Here is an 18,408-nt window from a genome sequence, read left to right as displayed (position 1 = left end):
GGGTCCTGGGCATGGTCATAGGGATGCTGAGCTGCCTGGGTGTTGCGGTCCTCAGTTTCCAGCCACACATTGAAGAGTGTGTGAAGCAGATGGGTGACATCCTCGGCCAGGTGAAGGGCACTGGCAACGTCCCTGCCAGCACCTGCAGCAGTGTTGCGCAGGATGCTGACAACGTCCTGCAGCCCATCATGGACCTCCTGGACAGCAAGTGAGTTTAGGGGCCAGTAGGGACCCCCCACCCTTCCTGATGCTCCTGACTTGTTCTGGAGATCTGGAGAACCTGCAGGGTCAGGATGACCGGGAAGGGGGTGACACTGGGGGTGCCATTCTGGGACTTTCAGCCCTGTCCCCTCTCTGCAGCCTGACGCTCTTTGCCAAGATCTGTGAGAAGACAGTGCTGAAGCGCGTGCTAAAGGAGCTCTGGAAGCTGGTTATGAACACAATGGAGAAGACTATTGTCCTGCCCCCGCTTACTGATCAGACGGTGAGTGAGACAAGGAGGCGGACCAGGGATGGGGGACCCTGGAGCTGAGAAGGATGGCTGATTGGGGCCAGAATGAGATGCTGCTGGTCCGGTGCCTTCATTAGCTGCTGAGGGGTTGGGGACCTCCCCAGTCTGACTCCCAGCTCATGGCCAGGCAAGGGATGGAGGAGAGAAAGGTCATTGTAGTGCATCCCAGCACGCTCTTGGCTGCCTTTGCCAAAGGGCCTTCCTGCCATCTCCATTATGGCACCAAGAGGGCACTGGTCCTTTCCTTTCTACCCTTCCCTCTGAGCTAGGCAACATCCCAAGACATGCCCATCAGTGCTGGCTGTGAACATGGTATCTGTGCCAGGAGGTGGATCAGGAGGCACTTGAAGTGTGGGGAATCACCACATCTTGGCTTTGCTGTGGGTCTGGAATTGCCTGGGGAGCAGGGATTGGCTTTGCAGGGATGGGGGTAATGTGGGGATGAGGGGTCATGTCCCTTCAGCAGGACTGAACTATTCCTTCCTCAGAGGCTGTACAGTTTCTAGGAGCCTGAGTAAAGCCCTGCTGGTCCCTCCTCAAAGGGAGGTTGCCTACAGGCTTCAGGTCTCTGTGTCACATTGCTGTGTGTATCCTCCCTTGCATGTAGTCATGTACCCTGAAGCTTCCTGGGGAAGCTCTTCACTTAGGGTCAGAAAGGGAATGGTAACACTGAGGGCTCTGAGCCAAGTATATATTCATCCTTGTCACTCTCAGTGGTTTCTGTCACTGTCACAAAGTTGGGCTCAGGCTCTTACTTGGAGTCCCTGGAGCCACCATCCACTGTGTCACTTTCCTGGGGCTGTGGGAATCCTTATGCTGTGTTGGTAAGGGACAGCACATTGGTGACATGTCAGCCTTCAATGGCACCACCTTACTGGCACCTTGTCACAGCCCAGAACCTCACTCAGGTCAGCCCTGCATCACTCCTGGCCAGAGTGACACACCCTTGGCCAAAGCTGGCCAAATCTACTAGGAATGCCGGTGCCACTCCAGTTGCCATCCCAGTCCCTGTCCCTTCATGGCCATGTGTGACTATGTCATTTTCTGGAGGCGATGAGCCCTGTGCTGAGGGCAGAGGAGGTGGCATGGACATGTAGATCTGTGTATTTTCCTGTGGGGAGGCAGTCCTTGGAAGGCTCTGGTTCCTATGGTTGACGACTTGGGGCTACATGTCAGAGCTGAGTGTTGAGGGGGGTTCACCAGGTCCCTGGAGCTCAGTCCCGCTGCCACAGTAAGGATGCAGTAGGCAGGTTGGGATGGGGCCACCTTGGGGCTGTGGAGACCAGTGATGTTGGTGGCAGGGCATGGATGCTGAGTGCTGTGGCATGTCAGATGGTGTAAGCCCCTGGCTATGCTGTTCTTCTTGCCTGGTGGGGATTGGGGGGCAGCCAGGGCTGGGGAGGATGGAGGGAAGGGGCCGACACTCATGCCGTGGTTGTTCTCTCCAATTGCTCCGCTTGCCTCTCAATGGCAGATGATTGTAAGTACGGCAGCTCTCTGTCTGTCTGTCTGTCTGCTGTGTGTCGGTCCTGGCCCCGCCGGTTCCTGTCTTGTGTGGCTGCCCGCACCCTGCCCACACCCTCCTTTGGCTCCTGACATGGCCCACCTCTGTGGTCCCCATCCTTGTGCTGCCCGCTTGGCACTGGCTCCTGGCAGGCATTTGCCTCGGTTGGGGGTGGAAAGAAAGGTCCTGGAGAGGTTCAAGGGAGCTGGATGTGGGGAAGTGCAAAGAGAAGTGCAAGGGTTAGTGGTGGTGTGGGTGAGCATGGGGATGGGGCAGTGCCATGTGATCAGGGACAGTCAAATCCAAGCTGATCCTGTCTTGTTTCATGCTGAGGCCACTGGAGACATGAGCAGGTGGAGTGGTGTGTGCCTGGCAGTCAGGGTTGTTCTTCCTGACCCCTTGTGTCTGAGTTTCTACTTGAGGCTCTGGCTGGGGGGTGGCTATGGTAAAGGTTGAAGGCAGAGACCTATGGAGAGGAGCATCTCCCTGGGACACAACAGTCCCTGGTCCTGTTGTTCAGTGGTGGCCAAGTTTCTGGCATGAGTCATGGGACCTTTTCCTAGCCCAGGATACAGCACTGGGTGCCTGGACTCCTGGGTTCCCTTCTTTGCATTCCTGCTAAGTCCCTGCATGGCTTTGACTGGGCAGTTTCCTTTTGTCCTCTTCTGCTCAGTCTGTGGCCATGGACTTACGCCCTGTGGGGCAAAGGAAGGGCCACATCCACCCCCAATCTTGCTGCCACCCCTGCTTTGACCACTGGCACCTTTGCAAGGAGCAGTGGTGTGGGTTCTGGTGGTTGGGTGCTGGTGCCAATCCCTGTGGGAACAAATTACTGTCCCATCCCCCAGCACTATATCTTCCCAAAAGCAGCATTTGGAGAGACCCTGGGTCAGCCTGGGCGGAGCCTCCCCTTGGCCCCGCAGGGACCCCATGGCCTCAGCTTTCTGAGACTATCAGGGGACTAGGATTGTGTCAGCTCACTCCGGGTACAGGGTCCTGAGAGGCTGATTAGGAGCCCTCCACATGGCACTGCTGCCCCATTTTACAGTTTCTCTTGGCCTGGGTCAGTGTGGGGTTGTCGCAGGGCCCAGCACTGCACGGACCAGAACGCCACATGTGAAACTCAAGTACAGCTGCCCCCTCCCTGTCTCCTCCCTAGTGTTGTAGAGGAATGTGGGGGCACCAGAGGCTTCCCACACACAGTGCCACCTGGTTCCTGCCTTCCTATATCCCACCGAGGACCAGTCCCCCGTGTGCTCAGCATCCCTTATATCCCAGCAGGAGCCAGCTACCGTAAGCCCAGCATCCCTGTGTGGGAAATGGTTCCCCATCAGTGTGACATTGTGTGTTCCAGTGAAAACCAGTTGGCCAAGCATACAAGAGACACCTGTGCCTCACTGACACAGCATCCCCCTGCAGATCAATCCCCCACTAACCCTGTATCCCAGTGGGGACCAGTCTGCCATGGGCTTAGCACCCTCAAGAGGGACCATTTCCCCACTGGCTGTTAACTGTCCTTGAGGAGCTCACCGATGTCTTTGCCACCAGCTTGTGGTCACCCCATGTGCCCAGCCTTGTCCTTCTCTTCCTGTGTCCCATCCCATTCTGTCTCCCCACCCCACCACTCAACCTCTGACGTTGCTTCTACAGGGCACGCTCTTGAGAAAACATGGCAAGGGGACAGAGAAGGTAAATAGCTGTGGGCTCCATATGTGTCATTGCCCCGTGGCCACAGTCGTGGCCCCAAACCCACCTGCTGTGGAGGCCCAGGCTTGTCCGTGCTTCCTCTGTCGTGCTGTCTGGATGTGCCATTGCCTGCGTGGCCTGTGGAGGTGTGCTGTGTTGCCTGGGCTATGCTGCCTTTGTGCAGGAGGGGCGGAGTAACCTGTTTCTGTGTCGCCTGGGGTAGAGAGCAGGTGTCGTGTTGTGTTGAGCCCCTGTGGGTGGGTATGTGGGGTGTTACTCATCCCCAGGCAGCCCCACATTGCTCAGCACCCCTCCCAATGCCTGTCTAGAACAGCATGGGGACACGGTACCCAAGCATGGGGCATCCCAGCCACAAACCTGTCCCACTTCTGGAGGCACAGGAAGAGGTCACCCCTGGAATGCTGGGGATTTGCAGGGCACACTGGAGGCCATGGGGTTGCTGAGGTCCCCTGGACCTCTGAGCCTGCTCCCTCCTGATGCTGGGGGGGCCTCAGGAAGGCTCACTAAGCCCCAAAACTTGCTGAAAGGGCTTTCTCCAGCCACATGGGCTCTCCCTCTGTCTGGGTGCTCCCCATTGCTGGGCTGGGGGCCCAGCACAGCCTTGAGGGCTGCATGCTTCCAAAACTCACACCTGAGGAAAAGCCACACTGGCATCTGTCTGGGCAGTGCCTCGTCCTCTCATACGTGATGCTGGGTCCTGCCCCAGTTTGTTGAGAGTGTTGTGCAAGCTGCTTCCCTCCACCAGCTGATATTTCCCCAGCCCGAAACAAGGTGGGGAAGAGGCCTGCCCCACTCAGGAAGTATCCTTAGTCCTGCTGAACCCATAATGGCTTGCTCATCACAGGCTCAGCAGCAAGCATGTGGGGCTGAGCCTTTGCAGATGTGAACTGGTGCTGAACCAGTTCACACCTGCAAGCAGTGGAGAACTGGGCACAGTCAGAGGAGCTGTTCTGGGCAAGAGCCCACATGGCTGGGGGTTGTGGGGGGCCTGGACCTGCGGCTGGCTGCTGCTGGGGCCACCAGTAACTGTCCCTTGCTGTTCTCTTCCAGAGCAGGGTGAAGCTGCCCAGTCACACTGAAGTAAGGACATGGCTCTTTGCTCCCCACTTGGCTCTGGTCCCTCCTCTTGCCTCCTCCCTGTCCCTTGTTCCATGTGCTGTGGGGTGTGTGGGGATCCCAGCTCAGTGCAGTATTCCATTGTGCTCTGTCTGGGAGCAACCAGTGTCCCCAGCTCCCAGCCTGTTCACCAACTGTGGGAGATGGGGACAGCAAGTGAATGGGACAGTACCTTAGGAGTGAGAAGGACACAAAGGGTTAGTGGGAGGGGGTACAGAGTAAGAGCATGGGAGGACCAGACCCCTGCAGAAGGTAATGGCTAGTGGGACAGATGCTGGGGGTTGGGAAGGACTGGAGCTACGGGTGCTGGGGGAAGGAGGTGGGAATTACTGGCTCTGCCCCATGGGGCCTGTGCTTATCCAGTTGCATGTTGCACTTTGGAGGGCTCGAGAAGGGGAACTTGTGCTCAGCCCAGTGAGCAGGCAGTAGACCAGGGAAGTGAGCGGGATCTGCCTATGCCATGGGGCTGCGTCCCTAGGAGCTCTGTCAGTGGGCTCCATGGAATGGCTTCATGGCCTCTGCCCATGGGGGTGGCATGGCACAGGGCAGATGAAGGCATCCAGGGGCTCCCATCTGCCATGTTCCTGGGGTGAACAGGGGCTGGAGAATATCCCTGGGGTTGGGACTGGGCAGGGGTTTGGGTAGCAGGGGCATGTTTGCCTTGACTGCCAGCACTGGGGTACAGGGGGATCATGTCGCATCCTCCCTGTGCCCACTGTCCCCCTGCATTCGCTCTCTGCTCCCCAGTGTTGTACAACTATCCAAGCGATGCCAGTGATGTGTTGTGCTGGGCTTTGCTGGATGCAGAAGTAGGTGCTTGGGCATCACAGGGAGCAGGATGGGACCCTTGGGCCAAGCTACTTGTGCTGAGCAGGGTGTGAGATCCTTGATGCCACAATGATGTCCTGCCTTGGAGTCCTCAGGTCCCAAGCCACCCATATGTAGTGAGAACTCAGTGGCTGGGGTGCGCACTCACATCACCGTGCCCAGTAGCCCCTGGGGCTCTCTAGGGAGCGTTACTCCATCCCCCTGGAGCCTGGGGGAGCCTCCAGAGCTGCAGCAAGCTCCTGGCACCATGTGCCAGCCTGGCCATGGCAACCCCAGCTTGGCCACTTACTGGGGCTGTTCCTGTCTCTGTTCTCTGCAGGGCACACAGATGATTTTCAACGCAGCCAAGGAGCTGGGGCAGCTCTCCAAGCTGAAGGTGAGGGCTGGGAGGGTGGGCTGGGGGCAGGCAATCTGTTCTTCTCTCTGTGCTAAGGCTGGCACTGGCACTGTTGCAAGGACCCCACCAGTACTCGTTTTTTGGCATGTTTGGGGCAAGGGGAGTGGGGCCCTGGTTCCATACTGAAAGCAGGATTCATGTCCTGTAGGACCACATGGTGCGGGAGGAAGCCAAGAGCCTGACCCCAAAGCAATGTGCAGTGGTGGAGCTGGCACTGGACACCATCAAGGTAAGGGTATTCTGGGGAACATAGGGGTGTCCCTGAGGGCTTTAGCCCTGGAAGGGCACTGGAGGAGCTCTAGCAGAGCTGCTGAGGGCCCCAAGGCCATTCTCCCTCCTCCAGCAATACTTCCATGCCGGTGGCGTGGGGCTGAAGAAGACATTCCTGGAGAAGAGCCCTGACTTGCAGTCGCTGCGCTATGCCCTGTCCCTCTACACCCAGGCTACTGACCTCCTCATCAAAACCTTTGTGCAGACCCAGGCTTCACAGGGTAGGATGCACTGCCCTGGCCCTCTGACCCAGGCCCCTCTCCCCGTGCATGTGGTTGGTTGCCCCACTGCCAGGTCCCTATGTGACAGTGGGGTTGGGGGTCCACAGCTAGGCTCATGGATGGGAGGGATAGACAGGGAGGGAAGAGCTTCTTGCTCCCATGGGTTGCAGGTGAAGAGGGACCATGGGTGCTCAAAAACAGCCTGGTACCTCCAAGTTCCCCACCAGCAACACCAGTGTGTCTCCAGTGCCAAGGCATGGCTAGGCTGGCACAGAAATAGGGCTTGTTGGTAGGGGAGATCACAATCTGGTCCCTGTCACCCAGTACAGACACCTCTGGTCCAGTGCTGCCTTGTAGCTGGCATCTTGGCCAGATACTGTGCCAGAGTCTGTCCTGGGTATGCTGGGTGCCCCACATACCCCATGATTTGGGATCTGTCCAGGATGCCAGGTGCTGCCCCTGCCACACAGCCATGTGCTGGGCACCCTCTGGGGCAGGACCTCCTCTCTAAATGCTGCTCTTTATTTTGCCCCTTGGCTGCTTGAGGAGGGGACAGATACACTCTGTTGCAGCCATGGGCTGCTGTATAGTGCCCCAGCCAGGCTTGTCTGTGTCCTCAGGGAGTGGGACGTACATTTGCTGTCTGTGCATTTCCTTGCAAGGGACAAATGTCCTGTCTGTGTGTCCTGTGCCAGCTGTGTTGGTGGGTTGGCCTTGGGTTTGGTTGGTGCCAGCATGCCTAAGTGCAGCCTGGCTCCAGGACCCCCTGGGCTCAGAGCCGGGTAGTGCCCAGTACTCCTGTGTTGCAGTGGTGTGGTCCAGATGCTCGGCTATTCATCTGTCTGTGAGATCTGATCTCTTTCTCTCTGTTTTCTCCCCTTCTCTTTTACTGATCCCCCCCCCCCCTTGTCTCCTTCCTTCTCTCTTCATCTACTCTGTGCTGTGTCTCTGTCTCATTCTCTCTCCTTCCCGCTAGTCCATGGTGGGAAAGGTACTAGGTTTACCCTTAGTGAAGAAATTTATCCTGAGAAGGGTATGTGTGCTGCTTGCCCACCCCTGCACCTGCCTGCCACCGGCCTGGGCTAGTAATAGTCCCACCACTATGGGCTGAGGTGGCCACAAGCCTCATCCGAGCATTGCCAGCCTTGGGTGCCCTTCTTGTGGCCAGAGCTGGAGCCCTGTGCCCACAGACTCCCACTCCCCTGGCTGTTTTGAGCTGAATTTGGAGGAGCTGTGCTCAGCTATATTGACAACCCCTGCCCCATACCAGGTTAGGTCTGGGCACCTTGCATGGTCCCCAGTGCTGCTGCTGGGGGGTGGGAACCTGCCCTGACCTCCATGCAAGCTGGGACATGTGGCCTCAGGGGAGGCCATGCCCATGTCCCCCATCCCGTCCACGCTGCTGCCAGAAGGACCATTACTAGCCTTGCTCCGGTGAGCTCTGCCCGCCTGCTCCAGGGCGTGAGGAATGAGCCCAGCTCCATGGGCCCTGCTTGGCCTCCTTGGCACCCAGAGGGGCCAGGACTGCACCCCATGCTTGGCCTCTTGTACCCAGACACCCGGTCCTCATCTACCATCAGCTCCATCTCAGCTCAGCATGCAGCACTGCCTGTAGGGATGGGGTGCTGGGCTTTGTGGAGGATGAGGGTGGATGGAGAGGAAAGCGTGCCATCACCACCCCACATGGCCTGGCATCCTTGTGCTGAGGGCCGTGAGGTGGCATGTGGGGATGCATCCTTTTTCCCACTGTTATTTCTATCCTGGGAGCTTTCTGCTGAGCTCAGTTTGATCTCCTTGGCCCCATCTGACACATAGACCCTGTCCCTCTGCCTTGCACCCCTCCTTCACCCATGAGTGCATGCATGGCTCCTGGAGGGGAGGGGGTGTACTGGGCTGTTGGTTACAGGTCACCTAAATTCCCCAGGGATGGAGGGGATACAGGAGGGGGCAGGTCAGCCTTGAACCCTGGCAGGGCCATGGCTGTCTTGTGGCACAATGCTAGGTCAGGTCCCTTCTGCCCAGTGCTGTGCCCATATTCACATCCATGCATGGACCACTGACAGCACCCTCTGCCCTGTGCTTACAGGAGGCAGAGCAGGGCTACTGTCCCCTGCCCCATCCCACCCAGACACCTCAGCCCCTGCCTGGGCAAGTGGGGGCTCACTGGGTCCTGCTGATGTGGGGTAGCATACCAGAGCCAGCCTGGTACTGGGGATGTCCTGCTATGCCCCCAGCCCTGCCTGGTGCCAGCCCCAGCCATCCATGACAGTTGCTTTACCCATACTGCTCTCCTGAGAACTCTTTAACAGAGGCCACATTTGGCCAAGCGCTGCTGCCCTTGGTGGGTGACCTGCCTCCTCCAGTGGGGTTGGTGGTGGACATCAGGAACGCAGCAGGAATGAGCACTCATGTCACCTCCCTTTGCCATGCAGGCTCTGGTGTGGATGACCCTGTTGGGGAGGTGTCCATCCATGTGGAGCTCTTCACCCACCCAGGCACTGGTGAACACAAAGTCACTGTCAAAGGTGGGTTCTGCCAGCTGGGATGCTCGGATCTGGCAGTGCTCCATGAGGCTCATAAGCTCCCTCTTTGCAGTGGTGGCTGCTAATGACCTCAAATGGCAGACATCAGGCATCTTCCGTCCCTTCATTGAGGTCAACATCATCGGGCCCCACCTCAGTGACAAGAAGAGGAAATTTGCCACCAAATCCAAGAACAACAGCTGGGCCCCCAAGTACAATGAGAGCTTCCAGTTGTGAGTGATGCTGCAGGGCTTGGGATGTGGGGCTGGGCTGGGCGATGTGTCTGCCCATGGTGGGGTCTTGTCAGGGAGTTGGGGATATTTTAGATGTTTTCTCATTGGTAAAAGCAGGGATTGAGGAAAGGTGGGGGGGGGGGAAGACAGTGGGGAGGTAGCACCCAGGTGTCCTGTGGCAGAACCAGGGGACCTTGGAGTATGACCCACTGTGACAACTGCTTGCCCCTTGCCCTCCTGCAGCACGCTGGGTGTGGAGACTGGCCCCGAGTGCTATGAACTGCAGGTGTGTGTGAAAGATTACTGCTTCGCCCGCGAGGACCGGACGGTGGGCATCGCTGTCCTGCAGCTCCGTGATATCCTGCAGCGACCTGGCTGCGCCTGCTGGCTGCCCCTGGGTCGCCGCATCCACATGGATGACACCGGCCTCACCGTCCTCCGCATCCTCTCCCAGCGCAACAATGATGAGGTGGCCAAGGAATTTGTCAAGCTCAAGTCAGATACACGCTCAGCTGAAGAGGGCAGCAATTAAACCCTTGTCATTTCCCCAGCCCTCTCCCCCCACTCCTGCCCCCTTTTCTACACCGTCCTCCAGCCATGTATAAGCCATAAGAGTGGCCACAAGAGGAGTCTCCTTCCCTGTGCTGGTGAGGGGGGGCGGTGTGGCTGCAGTGACAGACCCACGCCATCCTTCCCTCAGCCAGACTGTTTGAGTGGCAGTGATGCAGAGCATGGCCATTCCATCATCCCACCCCAATGGGAAGGTGCTGGGTCTGGTGGGGCTGCAGGGAAAGGCGAGATCCAGACTTGGGTGCCTGAGATGGAGGAACCGTAGTGGCCCATCCCTGACCCTACCCAGACCTCATCAGACACCAAAAGGAAAGCTGGAAGTGAAGGTGGGAGGGGTGTCTCATCCCACCCCTGGGGGTACTGATGAGTTGCTGGCACAGCACAATGGCCCCTTGTCCCAATCCCTCAAGCATCTTCAGGCACCCTGGGGGACAGGGAGGCTCGACCAAGTGAGCACCCTGTACATATGTAAATCGCTGTACATACACTGGCAGCTGGCCATGTTCTGTACCTGGAAGGGCTATTGGGGCTGTTGAGTTGGTGAGTGCAGCCCCCACATACCCTGCATAGGGTCCCCTCTTGGATGGCAGGGATTAGCCTCCAGTCCATATCCTGTCTTCCCTGCCTTGCCCCACCATGGGCTGCCCCACTGCTGCTCCCATGGTGCCAGGGCTTGGGGGCAACGGCTGGAAGTGCTGGAGTACAGGAACCCATCTCCCTTTGTTCTGGCCAGTGGGGGCCAGCCATGGCTGTGCAGTGCAGCAGTACCCATGAGACCTCTCTGGTGCAAGAAAGACCCTTCCCATCCCCAGCCCAGAGGACCCCTTGCCTTTTAATTTCCCGTTAACCACCATTTCTGTGTGATATGTGGGGGGTATGTGTGTGTGTCTTGTGCAAGTGCCTGGGAGGTTGGGATGTGCAGTGCTGGGGATGGCCCACCCTGGCTGGCTCTTAAGTACTGGGGAAGACAGAGGTCTGATGACCCCACAAGTCAATATATCTCAAGTCCCCTCTCCATTCCAAAACAGGGTATGCTGATTGGCCCCTGTGGTCCTTTTTCTATAGGGTTTGCCTGGGACCAAAGGGTTTAGCTTTTCCTCTATCGTTATTCTTCAGTGTTTACAGCCCTTTTCTAACCACCGCTTCCACACAATGAGGCTGGGGCTCAGCCCTGTACCACCCCCAACCATGGTGCCCCTGGCCCTTTGCTCCCTTCCCAACCTGTCCTGTTTGGCATGTGATTGAACCAACAAATTCTGCTCCTGTAGCACATGTGTCACTGATGCCTGTGTGTCTGTTCCACCGCGTGCGGCACTGCTGGCAGCGGCTACCATGGATGCATGACAGTGAGATGTTTTGCACTATTTTGAATTTTTTGGGCTCTGTAAAAATATTTTATTATAACTGACATTAAAAAGCACACCCTTCACTGCACCTGCTGTGGGGCTATGAGAGGGCAGGCACCCAGGGAGTCTATATCCCCACTCCCACTCCAATGCACCTTTAAGATTAGCACACCAAAGATAAATAGCCAGGAATGCTAAAGCAACTCTGTTCACACTCAGCCTCCCTGAGGGCTGCACTTCAGTGCTGCAAAGCCAAGAAAATGAGGGCAGGGATTAAATGGAACTGGGACAGATCTGTCCTGAGAAGTGACACTATTCTCAACTGCTGTGCTGCAAACTTCCAGGCATGGGAGTGATTAGAGACTGCCAGTGTAGACTCACCAAGGAGAAACCCATACCTATCTATCATACTAATCTAGTGAGCTTCAGAGAAACCTTGAGGGAGCCCAGAAGGGGCCGATAAAGTGATACCTTCTGAGCTGGTCTGGGCTCCTGGGATGTAGTGAGCTCATGGCAAGCAGGAAGTGCCTGTGAAAGACAGTTCTGCCCAGGATCAGCTCCTCTGTAAAGTGCTGCAGGGCTTTACAGGAAGACAAGGAAAACATTAAGGTTTTGTTGGTTTCTTTCCAAAGCCTAAACTTCTGTGCTAACAGGGTAGGTCTGGACCAGGCAATAACTTCTGCTGCTGTGACAGCCTCTGAGTACTTGAGAGAAACTTGACTGGCACTGGAGAGAAAGCTGTCAGGCTAAAGATGTCCTTCAAAACAGTAGAATAATAAAGGCTGCTGTCCTTCAAAACAGTATCTCTGTGTAGGTGACAGGAGGGACTGAAACCTTGCAGGTTCATTGGTGCTGTTGCTGCTGCTGGAACAAGCAGGGTGCCAGCACATCCCTACCAGCCTGGGACTCCCAGCCTGTTGCCTCCTCTCCCTGCTGAAGTGGCAGCTGCTTGCTGGCAGAGCAGAGATTCCCCAGGGAGATGGGCTGGGATTGGTCACAGAGGCAGGGAGCTGCTGGTCAGTGGTGGTGAGGAGCTCAGCTCCTGGGCATTTGATGCCCTGCCTCCTCCCAGCCCTTGAGAAGATGGGTGTGGGGAGCCTGGCACACACTGGCCCCAGTGCCTGGCTGATGGCATCTGCCATTTCCCATTTGCCCTCTGCCTCCCAAAAGAAAAACTTGCACAGGGGCTAAACAAACATGGCTCCTTTTGGAAGGAAAGCTCAAAGAATGGGTAAACTTGTAAAAGAACTGGGGCCAGGCTGTGCTGAATGATGAGCTGTCCTGCAGGCAGCAGCAGAAGGCAGGAATGATGCTGACTGCTCATCACTCTCAGGGTGCAAAGGACGCTGTGGGACTGGGCTAGTTGTTCCAGCTTAGTTCACATGCAGCCATTCCCCTCAAGATACCTGAGCTAACAGAGCCCGCGCATGCGCAGTAGCTCCAAGCGCCCGCGCATGCGCAGTAGCGGCACGGAACAGCGCATGCGCAGTACCTCGATAAGCCCGCGCATGCGCAGTAGCGTCCCGGACCCGCGCATGCGCAGTAGCGTCCCGGGTCCGCGCATGCGCAGTAGCGGTACCGTTCCGCGCATGCGCAGTAGCGTCCCGGGTCCGCGCATGCGCAGTAGCGGTACCGTTCCGCGCATGCGCAGTAGCGTCCCGGGTCAGCGCATGCGCAGTAGCGGTACCGGTCCGCGCATGCGCAGTAGCGTCTCGGGTCCGCGCATGCGCAGTAGCGGCCCGGGTCCGCGCATGCGCAGTAGCGTCCCGGGTCCGCGCATGCGCAGTAGCGGTACCGTTCCGCACATGCGCAGTAGCGTCACGGGTCCGCGCATGCGCAGTAGCGGTACCGTTCCGCGCATGCGCAGTAGCGTCCCGGGTCAGCGCATGCGCAGTAGCGGTACCGGTCCGCGCATGCGCAGTAGCGTCTCGGGTCCGCGCATGCGCAGTAGCGGCCCGGGTCCGCGCATGCGCAGTAGCGTCCCGGGTCCGCGCATGCGCAGTAGCGGTACCGTTCCGCACATGCGCAGTAGCGTCACGGGTCCGCGCATGCGCAGTAGCGGTACCGTTCCGCGCATGCGCAGTAGCGTCCCGGGTCAGCGCATGCGCAGTAGCGGTACCGGTCCGCGCATGCGCAGTAGCGTCCCGGGTCCGCGCATGCGCAGTAGCGGTATCGGTCCGCGCATGCGCAGTAGCGGTACCGGTCCGCGCATGCGCAGTAGCGTCCCGGGTCCGCGCATGCGCAGTAGCGTCCCGGTCCGCGCATGCGCAGTAGCGTCCCGGGTCCGCGCATGCGCAGTAGCGTCCCGGTCCGCGCATGCGCAGTAGCGTCCCGGGTCCGCGCATGCGCAGTAGCGTCCCGGTCCGCGCATGCGCAGTAGCGGTCCCGGTCCGCGCATGCGCAGTAGCGTCCCGGGTCCGCGCATGCGCAGTAGCGGTACCGGTCCGCGCATGCGCAGTAGCGTCCCGGGTCCGCGCATGCGCAGTAGCGTCCCGGGTCCGCGCATGCGCAGTAGCGGTACCGGTCCGCGCATGCGCAGTAGCGGTACCGGTCCGCGCATGCGCAGTAGCGTCCCGGGTCCGCGCATGCGCAGTAGGGGTACCGGTCCGCGCATGCGCAGTAGCGGTACCGGTCCGCGCATGCGCAGTAGCGTCCCGGGTCCGCGCATGCGCAGTAGCGTCCCGGGTCCGCGCATGCGCAGTAGCGTCCCGGGTCCGCGCATGCGCAGTAGCGATACCGGTCCGCGCATGCGCAGTAGCGTCCCGGGTCCGCGCATGCGCAGTAGCGGTACCGGTCCGCGCATGCGCAGTAGCGTCCCGGGTCCGCGCATGCGCAGTAGCGTCCCGGGTCCGCGCATGCGCAGTAGCGTCCCGGGTCCGCGCATGCGCAGTAGCGTCCCGGGTCCGCGCATGCGCAGTAGCGTCCCGGGTCCGCGCATGCGCAGTAGCGGTACCGGTCCGCGCATGCGCAGTAGCGGTACCGGTCCGCGCATGCGCAGTAGCGGTCCGGGTCCGCGCATGCGCAGTAGCGTCCCGGGTCCGCGCATGCGCAGTAGCGTCCCGGGTCCGCGCATGCGCAGTAGCGGCCCGGGTCCGCGCATGCGCAGTAGCGTCCGGGTCCGCGCATGCGCAGTAGCGTCCCGGGTCCGCGCATGCGCAGTAGCGGTACCGGTCCGCGCATGCGCAGTAGCGTCCCGGGTCCGCGCATGCGCAGTAGCGGTACCGGTCCGCGCATGCGCAGTAGCGTCCCGGGTCCGCGCATGCGCAGTAGCGGTACCGGTCCGCGCATGCGCAGTAGCGTCCCGGGTCCGCGCATGCGCAGTAGCGGTACCGGTCCGCGCATGCGCAGTAGTCCGGGTCCGCGCATGCGCAGTAGCGGTACCGTTCCGCGCATGCGCAGTAGCGTCCCGGGTCCGCGCATGCGCAGTAGCGGTACCGGTCCGCGCATGCGCAGTAGCGTCCCGGGTCCGCGCATGCGCAGTAGCGTCCCGGGTCCGCGCATGCGCAGTAGCGTCCCGGGTCCGCGCATGCGCAGTAGCGGTCCCGGTCCGCGCATGCGCAGTAGCGGTACCGGTCCGCGCATGCGCAGTAGCGTCCCGGGTCCGCGCATGCGCAGTAGCGTCCCGGGTCCGCGCATGCGCAGTAGCGTACCGGGTCCGCGCATGCGCAGTAGCGTCCCGGGTCCGCGCATGCGCAGTAGCGTCCCGGGTCCGCGCATGCGCAGTAGCGTACCGGTCCGCGCATGCGCAGTAGCGGTACCGGTCCGCGCATGCGCAGTAGCGTCCCGGCCGCGCATGCGCAGTAGCGTCCCGGGTCCGCGCATGCGCAGTAGCGTCCCGGGTCCGCGCATGCGCAGTAGCGTCCCGGGTCCGCGCATGCGCAGTAGCGGCCCGGGTCCGCGCATGCGCAGTAGCGTCCCGGGTCCGCGCATGCGCAGTAGCGTCCGTCGCGCATGCCAGTACCGGTCCGCGCATGCGCAGTAGCGTCCCGGGTCCGCGCATGCGCAGTAGCGTCCCGGGTCCGCGCATGCGCAGTAGTCCGCGCCATGCGCAGTAGCGTCCCGGTCCGCGCATGCGCTGTAGTGTTCCGGACCGCGCATGCGCAGTAGCGTCCCGGGTCCGCGCATGCGCAGTAGCGTCCCGGACCCGCGCATGCGCAGTAGCGTCCCGGGTCCGCGCATGCGCAGTAGCGTCCAGGGTCCGCGCATGCGCAGTAGCGTCTCGGGTCCGCGCATGCGCAGTAGCGTCCCGGGTCCGCGCAAGCGCAGTAGCCTTCCCGGTTCTGAAAAGGAAACCTGACATAGACACTCGTTAATGGGGAACGAGCACCAGAGAGGCCGTGCCCAGACGGAGCATTAGGCGGCAAAGGGAGGGTAGGAGCTTTGTGTGTGGAGGTAATGCCTGCGACAGAAACGCTGTTGAGTTTGAAGAACCGGAAAAACTGCTCCGAGGAGCGCTCCCCTGAGGATGGAAACCGGGCGGGGAGCAGCGGTTTCGAAGCCAGTTTGTTTCTGCGGCACCGAAATGGTGAGATGTGCTGCCCCCAGGTGTCCTGACGTCGGTACTGCAGGTGTTGCAGACTGGGGGGGCGGAGCGGCTCCGGGTGTCGCTTGCTGCTGCCATCTTGTGTCGAAATCCCGGTACTGACGGGAGGGGGCGCCGCGCTGTGATGGGGCTGGCGCGGACGTGATATGGGGAAAGCGGCTGGGGGCCGCGTTCCGGTGCCACCGTGTCCAAACCGCGGCACTGCACGGGGGGAAGCTGAGGAATGGCGCTGGGAGACGGTCGGTGCTGCGGTCACGGGGCCGATATTCGGTACTGCCCGGGCTGTACAAAAGAGGCTGCACGGGTGAAGCTGAACCAATCAAAGCGGTGGAAGGGCGGTGCTTGGAATGATTGACATGCGCCTCAGCCAATGGCGGGAGCGGGGGGGCGGTGTCAAAAGAGACCAGAAGAGGGATGGTGCTAGGAGGGATTGACTTAAGTAAAGTAATAAAATAAGCTCATTAATTCACCTACTTAATCCATTAAATGACCTATAATGCTAATTAGCTTATTCTTGGCTCACACCCCCCCAAGCCCAAACCCCTCCCCCTCAAAAAGCTAATTAGAGTAAGAAACTATTTAAAATAATCAACTAAGGAAACAAAATAATGTCAATGAACCTAATTCATTTATTAAGCAAAATAATAATAATTATCTAAAAATATTTTTTGACTTTTTAAATATCTCTTTTTTTTTTCTGGTTTTTCCAGGCATACACGCAGGACTATGAAATTTTTTTTCCTTTTTGCCTTAAAAAAATATAATTAGCACAAAAAAATTCTGGTATTTAATCAATTAAGAAAACAAATTAAATGAATAAAGCTCATTAATCAGTTCACCTAATTAATCCAATAAATAAGCTACTCATTATGCTAATTAGCTAAAAGTTTTTGTTTTCACCTTTCTATATGCTTTATTTTTTACTCTTCTTGGTCACACATGCAGACACCCCCGCCCCCGGACCAAGCCCCTCCCCCACACACCTCTGCCCGGTCCTGCCCACCCAGCCCAAACACCTCCCCCAAACACTGACTCGAGTAAACAAAATATTTAAAGTGATCAACTCCGAAAAAATAAGTCCTCACTGAATCTAATTAACGAAGTCAGCAAAATAATTATGCCCCTTTCCTAAAGGATTTTTGACTTTAAATTTTTTCGGGTTTTTCCAGCATGCACACGGGAGCAGGAAATTTTTTGTCACAGAAAAAATTTATTCGTTTAACAAAATTATTGAATCAGTTAAGAAGCGGGGGGGGGGCTGTGCTCGTGACACTTCCACAGGGTGTGGGTAGAGCAAGAATAGGGTTACTAAATGGGGAGCTGGGGGTGTGCTCGTATCTGTGTGTATGGGATTGGGAGATGTGGCTTAGTTGGGGGCGTGGGCAGGGCTCTGGGCGGGATTGGGAGGTGTGGCCTGGTTAGGGGCGTGGCCAGGGCAAAAGGCCCTGAGTGTGCCCAAGCTGAGGGCATCGCTCCAGGAGGGCGGGGCCACAGTCAGTGACGCTCCTTTGCAAGGAATGTAGGTAGGGCTAGCGTGGGTGTGAGGGGCGTGGCCAGGGTCACCACCCAAGTTGGCTGCAGTGCGCATGATCACCTCCTAGGGTGGGGGGAGTTGCTGGGAGGTCTGCATCAGGCCTGAGGTGCAACGATGGGGGCCTCTGCACACACTCCCAGGCCTAGCCCTACCCCACAGCAGACCCCACCCACACCCTCCCCCTTTCTTAGACCACACCTCCACACCTCGCTAGCCCCAACCCCAGCCCAGAGCCGACCTGGACCAGAGTCCACACCCATTCTCAGACCTTGGGCTAGCCCAACACAGGCCTCCTCACCTCCTGCCCCCCACCCCTTGGCCACTCCCACAGCAAAGACCACACGCTTCCACCTTTATTACCCCCACACCCAGCCCACCCTCCTCATCATGTCATAGTTGTGATAATCATGGATATGGTCTCTATGTGTCTCTAGTAATTGATGTGCACATCTATGGGATGGCTCTATGACTGCGTCTGGGGCCTAGAAGGAATCTAAACGCAAAGCGTGTTACTACAGGAGGCTAAAAAAGCAGAGATAAGTGAAGAAAAGCTTAGTAAGAAATCAAATAAACAAAACTATATAGACAACAAAAAGTAAAAAAGAAGAATGTGATTACAAATTAGTACAAAGCAAATAAATAGGAATAAAAGTGAACAAGCCTGAATGAGTTACAAAGAAAAGTGAACGAAAGTTCATAAAAAAATGGAAGTCAATTGAAAAAAAAAATTAATTAGTTGGTGTTGGGGTACTTATGGGACACAACAGGGCGGGGGGAGGCTTATGTGGCACCATGGTGGGTAATGATATCCTTTGCAGTCCGGGTGATGTCACGACACGTGTCTGTGGGTCACTATGGCATGTCCATGGCTCGCTCACAGTTGCTGTGGAGTGTCTATGGGTCGCTCTGCAGTCCAATAGGATTTATTGGGGTCTGCGGGGCTCTATGGAGCATCCATGGGTTGCTCTGCACCGCTACGGGATATCTGACAAAAAAAATAAAAAATAGAAGTGATAAAACCAAATTTAAAGAAAACTGAAAAAAATGCAAGTGAAAAGCGAATTAGAATGAAGAAAGTGCGTAAACCTTGAATAAAAATGAACATA

General features: G+C 57.9%; 2 protein-coding genes across 15 annotated transcripts in view; one reads left to right on the top strand and one right to left on the bottom strand.

The window, feature by feature from the left end:
• Positions 1-10,468, top strand: part of UNC13A (unc-13 homolog A) — a 32,854-nt gene extending 22,386 nt beyond the window's left edge. For 7 of the 14 annotated variants that reach the window (XM_061355741.1, XM_061355730.1, XM_061355739.1 and 4 more), the window contains 11 exons: positions 56-208; positions 361-484; positions 3,666-3,704; positions 4,773-4,802; positions 5,986-6,042; positions 6,212-6,292; positions 6,407-6,554; positions 7,531-7,587; positions 8,987-9,079; positions 9,150-9,309; positions 9,553-10,468. In XM_061355741.1, the coding sequence (XP_061211725.1) occupies positions 56-208; positions 361-484; positions 3,666-3,704; positions 4,773-4,802; positions 5,986-6,042; positions 6,212-6,292; positions 6,407-6,554; positions 7,531-7,587; positions 8,987-9,079; positions 9,150-9,309; positions 9,553-9,841 (1,231 nt within the window). In that variant the 3' untranslated portion in view covers positions 9,842-10,468. The remainder of the gene's footprint in view (positions 1-55; positions 209-360; positions 485-3,665; positions 3,705-4,772; positions 4,803-5,985; positions 6,043-6,211; positions 6,293-6,406; positions 6,555-7,530; positions 7,588-8,986; positions 9,080-9,149; positions 9,310-9,552) is intronic. The other 7 variants (XM_061355735.1, XM_061355737.1, XM_061355736.1 and 4 more) reach the window with 4 other exon arrangements.
• HMG20B (high mobility group 20B) overlaps positions 1-14,239 on the bottom strand; it is a 132,034-nt gene extending 117,795 nt beyond the window's left edge. The window contains exon 1 of the mRNA XM_061355820.1: positions 14,230-14,239. The gene's annotated coding sequence lies outside the window, so the exon portion shown is untranslated. The remainder of the gene's footprint in view (positions 1-14,229) is intronic.
• Between the last annotated feature and the right edge of the window lie 4,169 nt (positions 14,240-18,408).

This window comes from Neopsephotus bourkii, unplaced genomic scaffold, assembly GCF_033783945.1.
Source record: "Neopsephotus bourkii isolate Nb327-2 ecotype Australia unplaced genomic scaffold, CSIRO-AGI_Nbou_v1 NB_838, whole genome shotgun sequence".
Taxonomy (NCBI): domain Eukaryota; kingdom Metazoa; phylum Chordata; class Aves; order Psittaciformes; family Psittacidae; genus Neopsephotus; species Neopsephotus bourkii.
This window is presented reverse-complemented; position numbering and strand designations above follow the sequence as displayed.